The 14980-nt window shown below is 40.7% G+C and overlaps 1 protein-coding gene across 1 annotated transcript; it reads right to left on the bottom strand.

The window, feature by feature from the left end:
- Positions 1 to 1686: 1686 nt before the first annotated feature.
- SHBG (sex hormone binding globulin) lies at positions 1687 to 9448 on the bottom strand. The gene is made up of 9 exons (XM_053460437.1): positions 9311 to 9448; positions 9104 to 9229; positions 8146 to 8255; positions 7474 to 7663; positions 6611 to 6778; positions 6314 to 6479; positions 5780 to 5922; positions 4916 to 5141; positions 1687 to 1832 (listed from the first exon to the last, which is right to left on the bottom strand). Exons 1-9 carry the CDS (start codon positions 9446 to 9448, stop codon positions 1699 to 1701), a joined length of 1401 nt encoding a protein of 466 aa, XP_053316412.1. The 3' UTR covers positions 1687 to 1698.
- Between the last annotated feature and the right edge of the window lie 5532 nt (positions 9449 to 14980).

Raw genomic sequence — 14980 nt, 5'->3', positions numbered from 1 at the left:
TATTCACAGAAAAGGCTAGTATTCCTAATATTCCAGCTGCCGGAATTGTCACAGCAGGCTCCAGCATGGTTTTCCAGCTACCAGAAAGTCTTGAGGATGCTCCAGCATCATATTCCAGTTGACAGAATTGCCATAGCAGTCTCCAGGAAGGCTGCAGGACAGAAATGCCAGCATAGTGTTCCAGAACAGATATAGGAAGCTCCAGCGTAGTATTCCGGCTGCCAGAATGACCAAAGGATCCAACATTCGGACCAGTAGAAGAATCTTCCAATATAGCGTTCCGGCTGCCCTAGCTTGGAAAGTTCCCAGAGCAGCCTCCAGAGTAGTGTATTCTAGCATATTGTTCTCCCTGTCTAAACAATGGGAGAGTTGTTCCAGTTGCCAGAATAGCCAGAGCATACACTCCAGTACAGGGCTGGACCCCACTTTTTTATTTGTATTTGATGATGTGCCAGATAGCCAGTCACAACGCAACATATTATTAAGGGTGAATGTGGTTAGTATTATGGACACTATTATATCAGCCGTCATATGCACTTTAATGCACACAATAGTTGTGCGGTTCTTTTACATTTTAGACATTTAGAAGTTACTAAAGCACAAGGATTTGCAGGGGTACGAGGTGGTGCATAATATAAAAATAACATGCCGTCTATACAGTATGTAAAGCTTTGCTGCCATTTTAGTCTATGCATTTTATATGAGAACCCTTTTCTACATAAGCAATTCTGGTATTGACAGGCAATTTGAAATTATTTAAACAGTGGCAATCAAATTACTAAAACAATACAAGGTACAGAGCACAATTTAACATGTATTTATTTGTTACAGGTGCATTTTCCAAAAAAGCCCAGCTCTGAACAGCAAGATATTAAGCCGCTCTCAATTACTAACTTTCCTGAACTGTATACTAGATTATATTATAAGAAATAGTGAATGAATACCCCGAAGATAGGACAAAAGGGGTAGTTAAATAGGGCCCAATAATTTGGGGCAGCTGCCCAATATGCAATTAGAGATAAAGAAAAATGATGAAAGAACAGAGGTGAAGGGGACTGTCACATCATGGGGTGTATTTTTTGGAAGAATCAGGCTTAGTGGCATGGCTCCATATACATTACACTATTGCTAGCATGTGTAAGTATAAAACCATAGTAGGAGACTTTTGTTGAATTAGCACAAGGTTAGAAAGAAACAGCCTAAAAGCCATGAAATGCAGTGATCCTCAGCCAAGGAACTTGGGATTTGTAGTTCAGCAACGTAGAGAGAACTCCCTTTTGGCTACACCTACGCTAAAGGAGTAGTCACATATATGAATCCCATTTAAACATCATTATACACACTGTCACACATAGAACAAGGAGTAAGGCTATCAGTTCCAGTAGAAGAATTAACACTTCTTCCCCCATTTATTTTTTTAGGCTTCCTGATCCTCTTTGCATGTTTGAATGTACAGTAGGTTAAAGAAGGTCACTTCTCTAGTCCCTGAAATAACTACATTTTGTGGTTGGTGGGTGTACCAAGATGGCAGCCATGGTCCTCCACTAGAAATACTTCTGTTATATTAACATTACTTTTATGGCCAAATTTAAAGAGGGTAGAACCCGGTGCAATAATAACCATGGGCTCCCTTTACTGTGATTAAGCATTTAATCTGCTAGAAGGTTCATTTCTATTCTTTCTATGTTTATTTCTTTTCTATAACACTAGGGGACAGCTGTGGCTGCGGACATGAGGGTGTTTGTAATGAGCTGTGTCCAGGTCTAAGTCTTTGCCTTGAAGAGATATCTTCAGACATCCGGAGAAACGTGGTTCCTGTTTAACTGAATGTTCTACGAAAATAAAAATACAGTCAGTGCTTGTTGAATTCTCACCACAGAAAATACGAGCACCTACATACGTTCTTCAGGTCTAAGACCAAGTAGGAAACAAATGTGTAGCCTTGGGAGGCCTATGGAATATGCCAGCTAGTACTGCTTCTCCAGGGAATGGAAACAGAACATTCAGAATCACTCTGCCCATTCTCAGGACTGACGCCTTGCATCTTGGTTATATATTGGAAAAATTTAGGTTTTTGAGGGATGTAGAATTCTGTTCCTGTAGTGAATCTATTAAAACTATAGACTATTGCTTACAGAGTGACAAACTGGTATATGGACTAGAAGTCTGTTACATCCAAAATTAAATAATAAGTAATATAAATAATAATATTACAGAATGACCATTATATGGTCCATTTACTATTTTATATTAGTTTTATATTAGTAAATTGTCTGATTCTCTGTGTGCCAATCCCCCCCTGGGTAACATGTTTAAAATGGGCAATCATTATAATACGCAAGACAACTCGGTGGAAGCCTGATTCTGTAACAGAGGGCCAACAAAGCAAATATTAATCCCAAAGGGTTAATCTGTACTTTGGTGAACCTGGCTAAAAGGTTAATCCCTGGTTTGACATCAATCCAAGACTTAATCTGTACTTTGCAGATTTCTGTTTCAGGATAGATTTAACGCGCATTGGTCTGTAGGAGGGGAGGAGGACAATCATTGTACAAAATTGTATGTTCATTTTTGTGGCAAAATCTTTCATTATTATATTTGTTTATAGAGTGCCATCGTATGATAGAGGAGCAATTAAAATTAAAAAAAAAAACTAATTTACAATAAATTCACACTATACTGGTACAGAAAAAGAGGGCCCTGCTTTTACAATCTTACAAACGATTAATTAAAATGGGCCAACATAGAAAAAGATGTCAAATCACAAAATGTGATCTTATTGTTATCGGGGGGTATGGAGGACCAACCAAGCACATATTATTTAGGAGAAGTGGGGTAGTCTTTCATTCTGAATAATAAATTGAGCAATTCTCCTACAAACTCCTATTTCAGTGAATATATATATATATATTAAATAAAGCACAGTATTTTCCACTGTTTAGAATTATTATCCCAATCATATACCCATCTGTTTCCAAGTTATGAAAGCTTCAACGACATTCATGCGTATGAGGCTAAGCAGGGAGGGAGACCCCCTGCTGGACACCAGATTAGATTTAATGGGCAAAATAAATGTTCTTCTATGGTCAGATTTGGTTTGTTTTAGTGCATTTTTACTTTGGAGATCAAACTTCAGATTCTGACTTTAACCCCTTAAGGACAATAGGGGTTTTTACTCGTAGTATATTGTGGGACAATGGCTCTTTTAACGTTTTTCAGTGTTACTGTTTAGCTGTGATTTTCTTCTTTCTCATTTCATGCTCCCACACATATTATATATTGTTTTTTTCAGGACAAACAGGGCTTTCTTTAGATACCATTAATTTTATCATATCATCTAATTTACTATAAAAAAAAATGATAAAACATGGGGATTTTTTGTTAAAAAATTACTTTTTCTCACTTTTTAAACAGAAAACTTTTACTCATCTGCAAAAACGAATGAAAAAACCTGCTAAATAGATTCTACTATTTGTCCTGAGTTTAGAAATACCCAATGTTTTTATGTTTTTTTGCTTTTTTCTGCACGTTATGGGGCAATAAGTACAGGTAGCGTTTTGCCATTTCAAAACCTTTTTTTCCAAATCTGGTAATTCTTCCCCCCATGTGCCATTTCGGGTATCTTTGAAGCCGGCCAATGAAATTTACCCCATCAAATCATATATTTTTAAAAACTAGACACCCCAAGGTATTTGAAATGCTGGTATTTTAACCCTTTCAATGCACTAATTTTACCACTACCCTTTGTGAAACTTTATGGTAGTAATTCTTTTTGTATTTTTTTCACACATGTTGTATAAATTTATCGCTCCTGGTGTATGTCCGTGTCACACAACACCCCAATATGTGTTCAGTAACATCTCCTGAGCGCAGCGATACCCCACATGCATGGGTTTGTTGGGTTATTTGGGAGGTAAAAGGCCGCCTTTGTGAGGTGTGTATTTTTTTGCCATTTAGACATCTGCCCCATGTCCCATATTTGGGACATCTTTGAACCCGGCCAATTCAATTTACCCCATCAAATCATATATTTTTTAATACTAGACACCCTATGGGCATTTGTAATGCCAATATTTTAACTCTTTCCATAATGGAATTTTTGTAAAGATATTAGGACATATTTTGTAAAAATTTTAGGACTTGCTTATTAAAAACTTTTTTTTTTTTGGTGACAGTGGGGATTTTTACATGTTACCATATTTTTGACATTTTTTTGAAACATTTTTTTTTTTTTTTTTTTAATTTTTTTTTTTTTTTTTTTTACTAGTCACTCTCACTAGTGAGCTGGGCTCCATTGACCTTGCATGGTTGGATGCAGTACCTGCATTCAACCTGCAGGAGGAGCTCGAGAGTTCTCAAGAGGGTCTGGATAGACCCTCTGTGAACTCATATTTATTGTTAATGCCATCCTGTGAATGACGGCAACGTCATTCACAGGATGGCACTTGTGGTTGCTCTTCGGAGCAATCACAAGGCGATCGGGGGTCGGGGGGTAGTGTTGCTACATGCCTCGATACTGAGGCATGTCAGCAACACAGTTTATGCTTAGGAAGCGATTCATATCGCTTCCTAAGCAGTTTTAGCCCGGCGCCGCCGCGATCTTTGATGATCGATGCGGCGGCGGCCATTTTTCTTCCGGGGAGGGCTGCCGAGGGCTGCCCTCCCCGGATCCACGGTCAGCCTCACTTGTGAGGCTTCCGTGGATGCTGCAAAGCCGCCGATCGCGGCAAAAACGCCGCGATCGCGGCGCTGCAGCTATTTAACGGCAGCCCGTACATGTACGGGCATTGTCGTTAACCCGTTGCACGGCAACCCCGTACATGTACGGGGATTGTCGTTAAGGGGTTAATCCCTTGACCTTAACTAACACACAGCCAAGAATAGGGAGAATGCAAAAGAACCTACAGGTATTTACCTGGAAAGCCTCCAACACTAATCTCTGTAGTAGGATCAAACCATTTATCTTCCAAGGCCTTAAAATCTATAGGGTCAATATTCCACGATGATGTTGCCTCTGCTGTTTTGAGAACCATCTGATTTGACTGGATTAGGATATCAGCAGAATGCCAGTGTCCCGGACACAAATCCACTGGAAACATCACAGAGCCCGTGAGTTTCTCAAAGACGGCAACAAACAGAACCTGAGGAGAGATGATACAATATCATGAGTTTATATATTTTCTTATTTTACACCGCTCAGTAACTATGTAACACATATAAATATTTACAAATATATACAATTATATATATTCAACACACCACACAGCTTCAACAAGTTGAATGAATATTATCAGCACATGAAAGGTGTTCTTACTAAATATACCGTATATTAACATTCTAATAGGGTGTAAGATTTACACAGCAGTGTCCTCTACTTCTTCTGCATCAGAATGTTCTTTTTTATTGCATTTCTAGTTTAAATAACGTTGTCGGCACAGCTCTGTAAGTAAATTTGGTAAAGGTGGTACCTTTATTGGCTAACAAAAGCTTAAAAAAATTGCAAGCTTTCCAGGTCTCTTCTTCAGGCATATCAACGTAGATAATGTCAAAAGCTTTCATCCAATCAAACCACTTTCCAGAATAGGAAAGAGTTGGGCAGGACAAATGTAATATATGTATGCAATAATATAATACAACAGAGGAAAATGGTGGACATTTATTTGGACAATAGCATGAAAAAGGAAAATGGGAATATCCTAGGGGCAACCTAAAGACATGCTAAAAAAGAAGAATCAGGAGGGACGTGAAGCATATATAAAATCACCAAATCATTACTTACCTGCTTCTCCCAGTCCAGGGTTATTGTTAATGCTTTGGCATTTCCAGATCCAAATAATGCCAACAGAACTCCACCATGGTCTATGACTCGGAACGAGACCTTGACAGACAGCCCCCATGTTTCATTGTCCATCGACTGAAATGCTATAATTGTAGACACCATGCAGTAAATAAAGGATTTCTTATATTAAAGAAAATTCCTAACACGGGAATTAGTATGAAAATTATAAAAATGTGCTGGTTTTCTAAGTTTTTTTTTTGAAGTGAGATGCCCAATGCGTTGGAATTCATGGATCCTCAGCTACACCAAAATGCGTTTCCTAATAACCATGTATCTTTTGAAGCTCCTCCCAATCGAAATGAGAATAGACGTTTATTTGAATTACACAAATAATGACGGACATGAATCATTGGACCTGACTGAAAAGCTATATCCTCCCTAGTTAAATGAAACTAATTAAAGTGTAAAGGCCCTGTGTAAATGATTGAGCTATGAGTAAATAAGTGACATATCTCACCCTATAGGAACACTTACCGTCTGGTTTAAAGATGGCATATGCGTGGCCTGGGAAAAATGAGCCAGGCTCTTCCTTGTCAAAACACCGCCGGTTTTCGTTTTCTACCATGGCAGCATCCAGGGCCTGCGTGTGCTTCTTCACCCAGGCCCAGTTACGCATGCACCCATCCAAAGTAGGTTGCAGCTAAGAGAAAAAAGACAGGAGGAGCTGGATTTTATACCGTGTGCCTCCAGTCATTTTTATTTTGTTACTAGGTGGTTGAGATACAGTATAGGCGTGTGCAATGAGAACCAGAACATTATTTGATTTCATACCGGCCTGAAAAGTTGGAGGTTGCTCCCAGTTGGTAGATCACCCAGGATTATGGCAAGTGTGGAGTGATCGGGAGATGATAACTGGGTGTTCACGTGATGGGTTAGCTGTACCACCACCTCTCCATCCACTCTCACTTCTATAGTGTTAATACTGCTGTCCACGGTCACCTAGAAGCATAGAGCGCACTGACTTCATACACTGACATTCGGTGAGTCCCATGGTGGAGAGTCCACTTCTCACAGCTGAAGGCTTTGATAGCCTGTACATATTTAGGAATACCATTTATTGGTATATCTTTAAGTTCTGATATTTTAGGGTTTCACTTTGCACTTTTTACTGGGGTAATGCATGACACAGTTTCACTTTAAACATTTGTGATAGAGTTTATGGGTTAGTATTCTATGAATCTCGGGGTCAGGTTATTAAGAAGGTTTGCTGAATATGTTAACCAAGGTGTCAGGGGTCAATGTGTGTTTAACCAAGATACACTCACTCGGACAATTCATCTGTGTATACTATTATCAAAAGGTCATAAAAAATGTTTAGTTTATTGATCCTACCCAAAGGCAGAGAGGCAGGCAAGAGAACCCATGATTGAGGTTGTTGGGGAAGGCCTACCTTGGAGGATGGTGAGGATACCTCAACAGTTAGCATTTCAGAAAAAACACCCCATGCCTTGTTTTTAAGAGTGTCATATTTCAGTATATATGTATAGTGTCCAGTAAACGGTGCCTTTAGCTTTTGTTACTAATGGGGAGGGTGTAGATTTCGAGTGAATGGAGTTATTGTTCACCAGAAGGAAGGTGTCCCAGCTCTGTTTTGGAAGCATTGTGATTGCCTGTAAGAACTTGCGTCATCTCACCTTTCTCCATTTGCCATCACTCACATCAGGACCCCACTTGGACAAAACCATCTGTCCATGATTGTTGCTCATCTGAACCTCCAGCTTCTTTTCTCGTATTCCAAGCACAAACCAGTTACCCTTCCCAACATCCCCATAGAAAATTACACCTTCTGAGTCATAAGTTCGCAGATCAAAGGAGGACAGGTTACTGTGGGCATAAAACACACACAGGCAGTTACATTTGTGTATTATCACAGCCTGGCATTTCTACAATTGTGGACATAGCATGTGTTATGAGACTCAGTCCATAGTAGGTGCATAACTTTATTAAGAGATGGACCAAATGGCTCTCCTATGTTTATAATGCTGCAGCACAGCATTTAGTATTTGAGGATGCAAAGACACAAAGATCAGACCCGTGCATCTGTTTACTGTAAAAATGAAGTAACCACCTTCCATTGATAATTGTGGCCTACAGAATGAAGTAGTCATGGAAATCGACCATTTTCATGCTTGAACTCCAAGGCTTATCCCTTGGCCTTTCTTTCTTTCTATATATGATATCTGTACTATTCTCCATAGCATTCCTGAACACAGTATGAGCCTCCCATATAAAATAATTGTTTTCCTCATCGTCCGCCCCCTCTGTTGAGGCAACGAAGACAGTGATGATAGTGGGATGTTTGATACCTTGTTAAATCCGAGAGCTGGAATTCCAAGCGCAGAACGTTCTTTCCATCTCCATTCCCCAGGTACAGACTGTCTGAAGACCTTATGGGCTTTCCAGAAAAACAGGAGACCTAAAAATAACATGATCTGCTAAATCTAAACTGCAAAGGATTTATTATACCTTTAAGTGGCAGGGGAGCCAGGATCGTACTGTGCACCAGTATAAAACATCAGTATAAAACATCTAAGTAATAAGTAATATAAATATAAGTAGTAGTAAGTAATAATAAATATATGGACATCTACATGTACATCTTATAAACGTGTATAAAACTTTTACCAGTTACTAGACTAGTTTATGGATGAAAGGGAGGTCATGAGCTATGAACAGGGTACAATTTATTAACAATAACGAATAGAGCTAACAGCCTTAACATGCAGAAGTGATGGCAGCAGAAACAGATGTCATCAATCAATAGAACGGTAAGTAGTGTCCCAGTTGCAAATGCCTTGGAGAGATTCTGCAGATGCATTTGCCCCTTTTGCCCCCCAACGCTAGTCAGACTTTGTGAATGCTGCAGACAGGGGTCTATTGCGACCCCCTTATGCATACATGGAAAGCGATCCAATTAATTTAAATCCTTAACAGATGAGATGGGAAGCTGCAGCTCTGCAGCTTCCCCCTTAGTAACATAAGGATATATATACATTTTCTAATATCTAACACTGCATATGTAAGTAAGGCCACCGCTTTCTTTTTATTTAAAGAAGCTTCACTGATATGCTCCTGTTTGTTGGACTTCTCAGTAAAAAGTCAAAATATTGCAAAAACAAAAAAAGCCTGGTTTTGCATAGATAGTAGTGTGCCTTATTTATCCTTAAAACCCACACTTTTTTGCGTTTTTGACAAAGCCAAATGAAATACTTAGTTCAAATTCTCTAATTCCTAACTGTATGTTTATCATTTAAAGGTCCCCACCTTTTCTGGAAGAGAGGTGTCCTGACTGGGGATGGAGAGAGGGGTTCCGGCCGTGATCTTCCCATGGGTAAAAAGGAAAAGAATGACAGACAGTGATATCCAGCTCATTTTCACAGGTCTTAGATGCTGTGAATAGACATCAAGTGCTAACAGTCCTTTATATAGGGAGAGGAGGGGACTGGCGTGGACATCCCATGTTTTTCACACCCCAGCCTTGGCTTCAAACATAACACATTCTTGTATTTGGTCTCTCTGTTTCCTGCAGATGTTTTGCATGAATTTTAGCGGTTCAATCTGGTCACCTTTACTAGGAAGGTCATCTTGTGGTTCACCTGCTCTTGGCATCTTCAAGTTATTTCCAGTGTTGTAGGCAGGTAAAGAATCATTAAAGGAGTAGACATGTCAAGTCTTGACAAGACTATTCTTTGAACTGATCTCTGACCCCCTGTGACCTGCACTATGTTTCTGCGTCCCCTTGTTATTTTGGCTTGTTCAGCATGGTATAGTGCCATTTTTCTGGATTCTGGACCTTTCCATTCAGGAAGAACGTTCCAGGTGCTTGTGTGCACGCATGCACAGCACATACCCAGCTGTCTGCTAGAAGCGGCAATTGCCACCTATAAACAAAACAATAACTCCGATATCATTTATTTAATAATACTGACTTCCTACATACCCGGAGTAGCACTGCTATATATCAGGATATCAATAGATAGATTTTTAATTCTAGAGTGCAGAACAATCTCTTGTAAACTAAAAGCTGCACCTGTCTTAAAGAGAAAAATATATTGCCAAAGTACTTTCTGCTCATAGCATGAAATACACGACCCTCGTGTCCTCCCTGTGGCCTGTTACCCTCCTGACTTATCACATCTTCCTTTTTGCATGCACAGGACTTTTTTTCTGCTGTCCCGTGTTGGTAGAACTTACATAACCTACAGCTCTACTACTTCATTAAACCACATCTCCTTAAACAAGACTATAACTAATTCAACAAGGACTTATCGGATGCTGGACCGCTACGCCAGCCAAATCTTCCATCCTATGTGCAGCTGACACAGTCGTGCCCTTCATCACTTGCTACCGTGGTGGTTGTGTTCTGGGCAGCTATTCTCTGATAAAAAAAAAACAGTTGTTTGTGTCTTCTTTGCCCCTTGCCCCCCTTCCAACATGAACTCTGGCACACATATGTAAACACACACACTTACTCATACTCGCTAACACACACATACACATTCATTCTAACACACACTCCATTTCACCCCAATTACACATCTCTCCTCACACACTAGCAATTACACATCCATGCTCATATACACATATTATTGTATATATGTCCCCCTATATACAGTATCTCACAAACGTGAGTACACCCCTCACATTTTTGTCAATATTTGATTATATCTTTTCATGTGACACTGAAGAAATGACACTCTGCTACTGTAAAGTAGTGAGTGTAAAGCCTGTATAACTCAACACACAGCCATTAATGTCTAAGCCTTGGCAACAAAAGTGAGTACACCCCTAAGTGTAAATGTCCAAATTGGGCCCAAACTGTCAATATTTTGCACGGCCACCATTATTTTCCAGCACTGCCTTAACCCTCTTGGGCATGGAGTTCAGCAGAGCTTCACAGGTTGCCACTGAAGATCTCTTCCATTCCTCCATGACAACATCAAGGAGCTGATGGATGATAAAGACCTTGCGCTCCCCCACCTACCGTTTGAGGATGCCCCACAGATGCTCAATAGGGTTTAGGGTCTGGAGACATGATTGGCCAGTCCATCACCTTTACCTTCAGCTTCTTTAGCAAGGCAGTGGTCGTCTTGGAGGTGTGTCTGGGGTCGTTAACATGTTGGAATACTGCCCTGCGGCCCAGTCTCCGAGGGGAGGAGATCAAGCTCTGCTTCAGTATGTCACAGTACATGTTGGCATTCATGGTTCCTTCAATGAACTGTAGCTCCCCAGTGCCGTCAGAACTCATGCAGGCCCAGACCATGACACTCTCACCACCACGCTTGACTGTAGGCAAGACACACTTCTCTTTGTGCTCCTCACCTGGATGCCACCACACACGCTTGACACCATCTGAACCAAATAAGTTTATCTTGGTCTCATCCGACCACAGGACATGATTCCAGTGATCCATGTCCTTAGTCTGCTTGTCTTTAGCAAGAGGCTTCCTTCTGGGCCGAAAGACCAATTTAATGCAGCGTGCGGCGTATGCTCTGAGCACTGACAGGCTGACCCCCCACCCCTTCAACCTCTGCAGCGATGCTGGCAGCACTCATACGTCTATTTCCCAAAGACAACCTCTGGATATAACGATGAGCATGCGCACTCAACTTCTTTAGTCGACCATGGCGAGGCCTGTTCTGAGTGGAACCTGTCCTGTGAAACTGCTGTATGGTCTTGCCCACCATGCTGCAGCTCAGTTTCAGGGTCTTGGCAATCTTCTTATAGCCTAGGCCACCTTTATGTAGAGCAACAATTCTTTTTTTCAGATCCTCAGAGAGTTATTTGCCATGAGGTGCCATATTGAAATTCCAGTGACCAGTATGAGAGAGTATGAGAGAGTGTGAGAGCGATAACACACCTGCTCCCCAATCACACCTGAGACCCTGTAACACCGAGTTACATGACAACAGGGAGGGAAAATTGCTAATTTGGACATTTCCACTTAGGGGTGTACTCACTTTTGTTGCCAAGGTTTAGACATTAATGGCTGTGTGTTGAGTTATTTTGAGGAGACAGCAAATTTACACTGTTATACAGGCTGTATACTCTACATTGTAGCAGAGCGTAATTTCTTCAGTGTTGTCACATGAAAAGATATAATAAAATATTTACAAAAATGTGAGAGGTGTACTGACTTTTGTGAGATACTGTATATACAAACACACATACATTACACAACCCCTCCTTCCCGCATGCTTACCTGTCTCCACTCCAGCAGCTTTCTGTCTGCTGCTCGCAGCCTCGGTTTCACTGCACAAACAAGCCTTGGGAGCCCCCATGACCTGGAGATTCCCCTGCAACAAGGGGCCTGGGTTTCACCCCCGGGCAGAACCACCTTTTTCCTGTTTACTGGCATTTGATGAATAGATATTGGTAAGAACTATAAAATAAATAAAAAAAATCTTTAAAGGGATTGTTTACTGTCCCTGAAATGCATTAATTAAAAATTACTATAAACAAATTAAATGAAAGCACTCACCTTAGAGGTAGAAGCTACAAAGCATAAGTATTGGGGATTATATCACACTATATGGATATATATAGCATTGCCCTTCACTACGTCAAAGTACCCCAAGTTTAGCGAGTCCTATATATTGCTTAACAAGTAGCTGAACCCAAAAGAGACTCTCAAGCAATTTAAAGCCTTCTCTGGACACCATTAATGAGGCACCCATGTGGCAGGTGTGGCTGCTCAACCCTAAGGTTTGGTCAGAACCTGCAAATAATGCACATCACAAACACCCATCAAAGGAATACGGTAAGTATTGGGGGTTCTAATTTGGAATTCGATAGAAACTACATCTACTTGAGGTGCTGGTTTTAGTGGCAGGCAAGTCAAGCAGTTGAGTGAATGCCCCCGGTCCAGGACATTTCCACAGTATGTAGAATTCAGTCTGGTACCTGAAAGGTGCACAATAGAAGCCGTGTGTGTGTAAAGGGGCTCTATTAGATTCCAAATGTATAAAGTGACAAGTGGCAACATGGCAAGTGTATAAATCGGGGCAACAAAGAGGCTTCTTATCTGGGGTGCTATTTGGTTGACCACATAAATTTAAAGGGACCATGCAGCTGTCATATAAAGTTTGGCCCATCACATCAGCTGCATATGACTTTGACCAGCTATAGGGGTTAAAACATTTCCCAGTACTGTTTTTAGTAATTTGGCTTTGGCTGGATCTGGTGACTCACTCTTCAGCTGCACAGGAAGTTGTGTGGTTCTTCTGCAGCTTCTCAATCTCTGTAATTTGCTTTTGTTACTTTGAACAGAATGCAATGTTAACATTTGATGGAAGATAACCATTCAGCACATCCAGTCTGCCCAGTTTTCTTTTTGATGTAAAGACTTCAAACTTTAATCAGTCCTTGGTCTGGCGTAATGGAGGCCTAACCCCCCCCCCACACCCTAAGTGGCCTCAAGACAAGCCCGGCCCGGCCAAAATCCTCCATTACCAGGGCCACGCATACCACTTGCTGAGCGTGTTGAGTCTGACCGGGGGAAAAGGATAATGTAATTTCTCCGGCCTAAGAAGCAGACAGCGCATCAAGACTGTGAGGGAGCAGAAAAGCTCCGACTTGGTAGTGGACAAAAAAAGTGGGAGGCTGTTACAGTTGGGTGTTTGTGTGTGTCAGATTTGTGTATTCAGATTTGTACAAATTTTAAGTACATTTGCCAATTTTGTTAATTCATACAAATGTCAGAAAATGAGGAGGGACCCCAATAAAAAAATAACGAAGCAGAGAGCTCGACTTTTCATTTGCAGTTTGTTGCTCTCACGCTCTATCTTTTCTGTTGACCGCTTCTTCCCTTGGCTCATCTTGTTTTTCTGTCTTCTTTCTTTGTCCACTTCTCCCGATTATCAGCTCCATTATTCAGGTACTTCCGCTAAAGGGTGGAGCCTCCATGCAGACTCTCTTCCCATTCAGAGGAACAGGGAAAAGGCTGCCTCTGTGGTGCATGCCGGGGTTCCGCCCTTTGGCAGCAGTACTACAAGAGGCCAAGAATATTGCAGACAAAACCATGGAGTAAGAGAAGTGGTTCTGGGCCTCTCTTTCTCAGCAAATCGTCTGCAATTTTTACATTGAGAGCAAGTGTGAGAATGAATGAGAATGTGAGAGTTTGAGGGAGCACAAGAGAATGAGAGAGTGCATAAGAGTGTGGGAGAGCATGAATAAGGGTGAGTGACAACAGATTTAGTTTCCGAAATGAAAAAGCCCACTGAATTCCAACCGAACTGGGAATTCGTTGTCCGAAAATAAATGGACCCAAAAAAAAAAATTCGCCCAATTATTGGGTCCATTGACACAAATCGATTATTAGCTTTTTCAGGGGACATGCTCGTATCTCCCCCATTGATCCCAATAGTTTTTTATTGTCTCAGACAGCCTTTTCAAAGATGGGGAAAAGAAAAAGGGAAATGTTTTTGACAATGGAGGCTCTACTGCAGACTGCCACCCATCTCAGCTTCCACGAGTGAAAGCTTAAACTAAAGATCTACAAAACGATTACACAAAAAAAGTTATTTTAAAAGTTAATTCATTATCATACTGCCTTATGGTAAATAATAGAATGACCCAGTCTTAATCACACAGTCAGCCTGATTAATACGATTCTTTGGAGGGAAAAACTCGCATTGGCATAAAAGAAAATCAGCTCAGTGTGGTGTTTGAGGAGGGGGAAATCACCAAGCACTGAGCATTACGGCACATCAAACTATTATGACATGGGAAAGGATTGTTAATAGTAAACAGCAAATAAGTGATACTTTTTGGTCCATTAGAAACAAGTCGTCAAACTCTTTAGGTCAGATGAGAGAAGATGGAAAGTTTGCATGAAAGGTCCAAGCTGTGCATCAGAGCTGAAGGGGAACATCTCACCTTTGTAGATTTCAGCTTGACTACTACATCCATTTATTGGATCTAACTGTAGTTCAATCAGTGTATTGGTGATACAAGTTTTTGTATACGCTAACCTACATTTCTGTACACAGGACTGCATTCAAAAAGTTTTTCATGATGCCCTATGTATGTATGTTCATACATATGTGTAATTATGTATATACGGTAATCTATAATATATGAGCAATAGTAGCAGGAACAGATCCAGCCCTAGACTATATGATCCTGAGAATTAGGAGATAG

Source organism: Spea bombifrons, chromosome 3, assembly GCF_027358695.1.
Source record: "Spea bombifrons isolate aSpeBom1 chromosome 3, aSpeBom1.2.pri, whole genome shotgun sequence".
Classification (NCBI taxonomy): Eukaryota; Metazoa; Chordata; class Amphibia; order Anura; family Pelobatidae; genus Spea; species Spea bombifrons.
The sequence above is the reverse complement of the archived record's forward strand: the minus strand, read 5'-3'. Positions and strand labels throughout refer to the sequence as shown.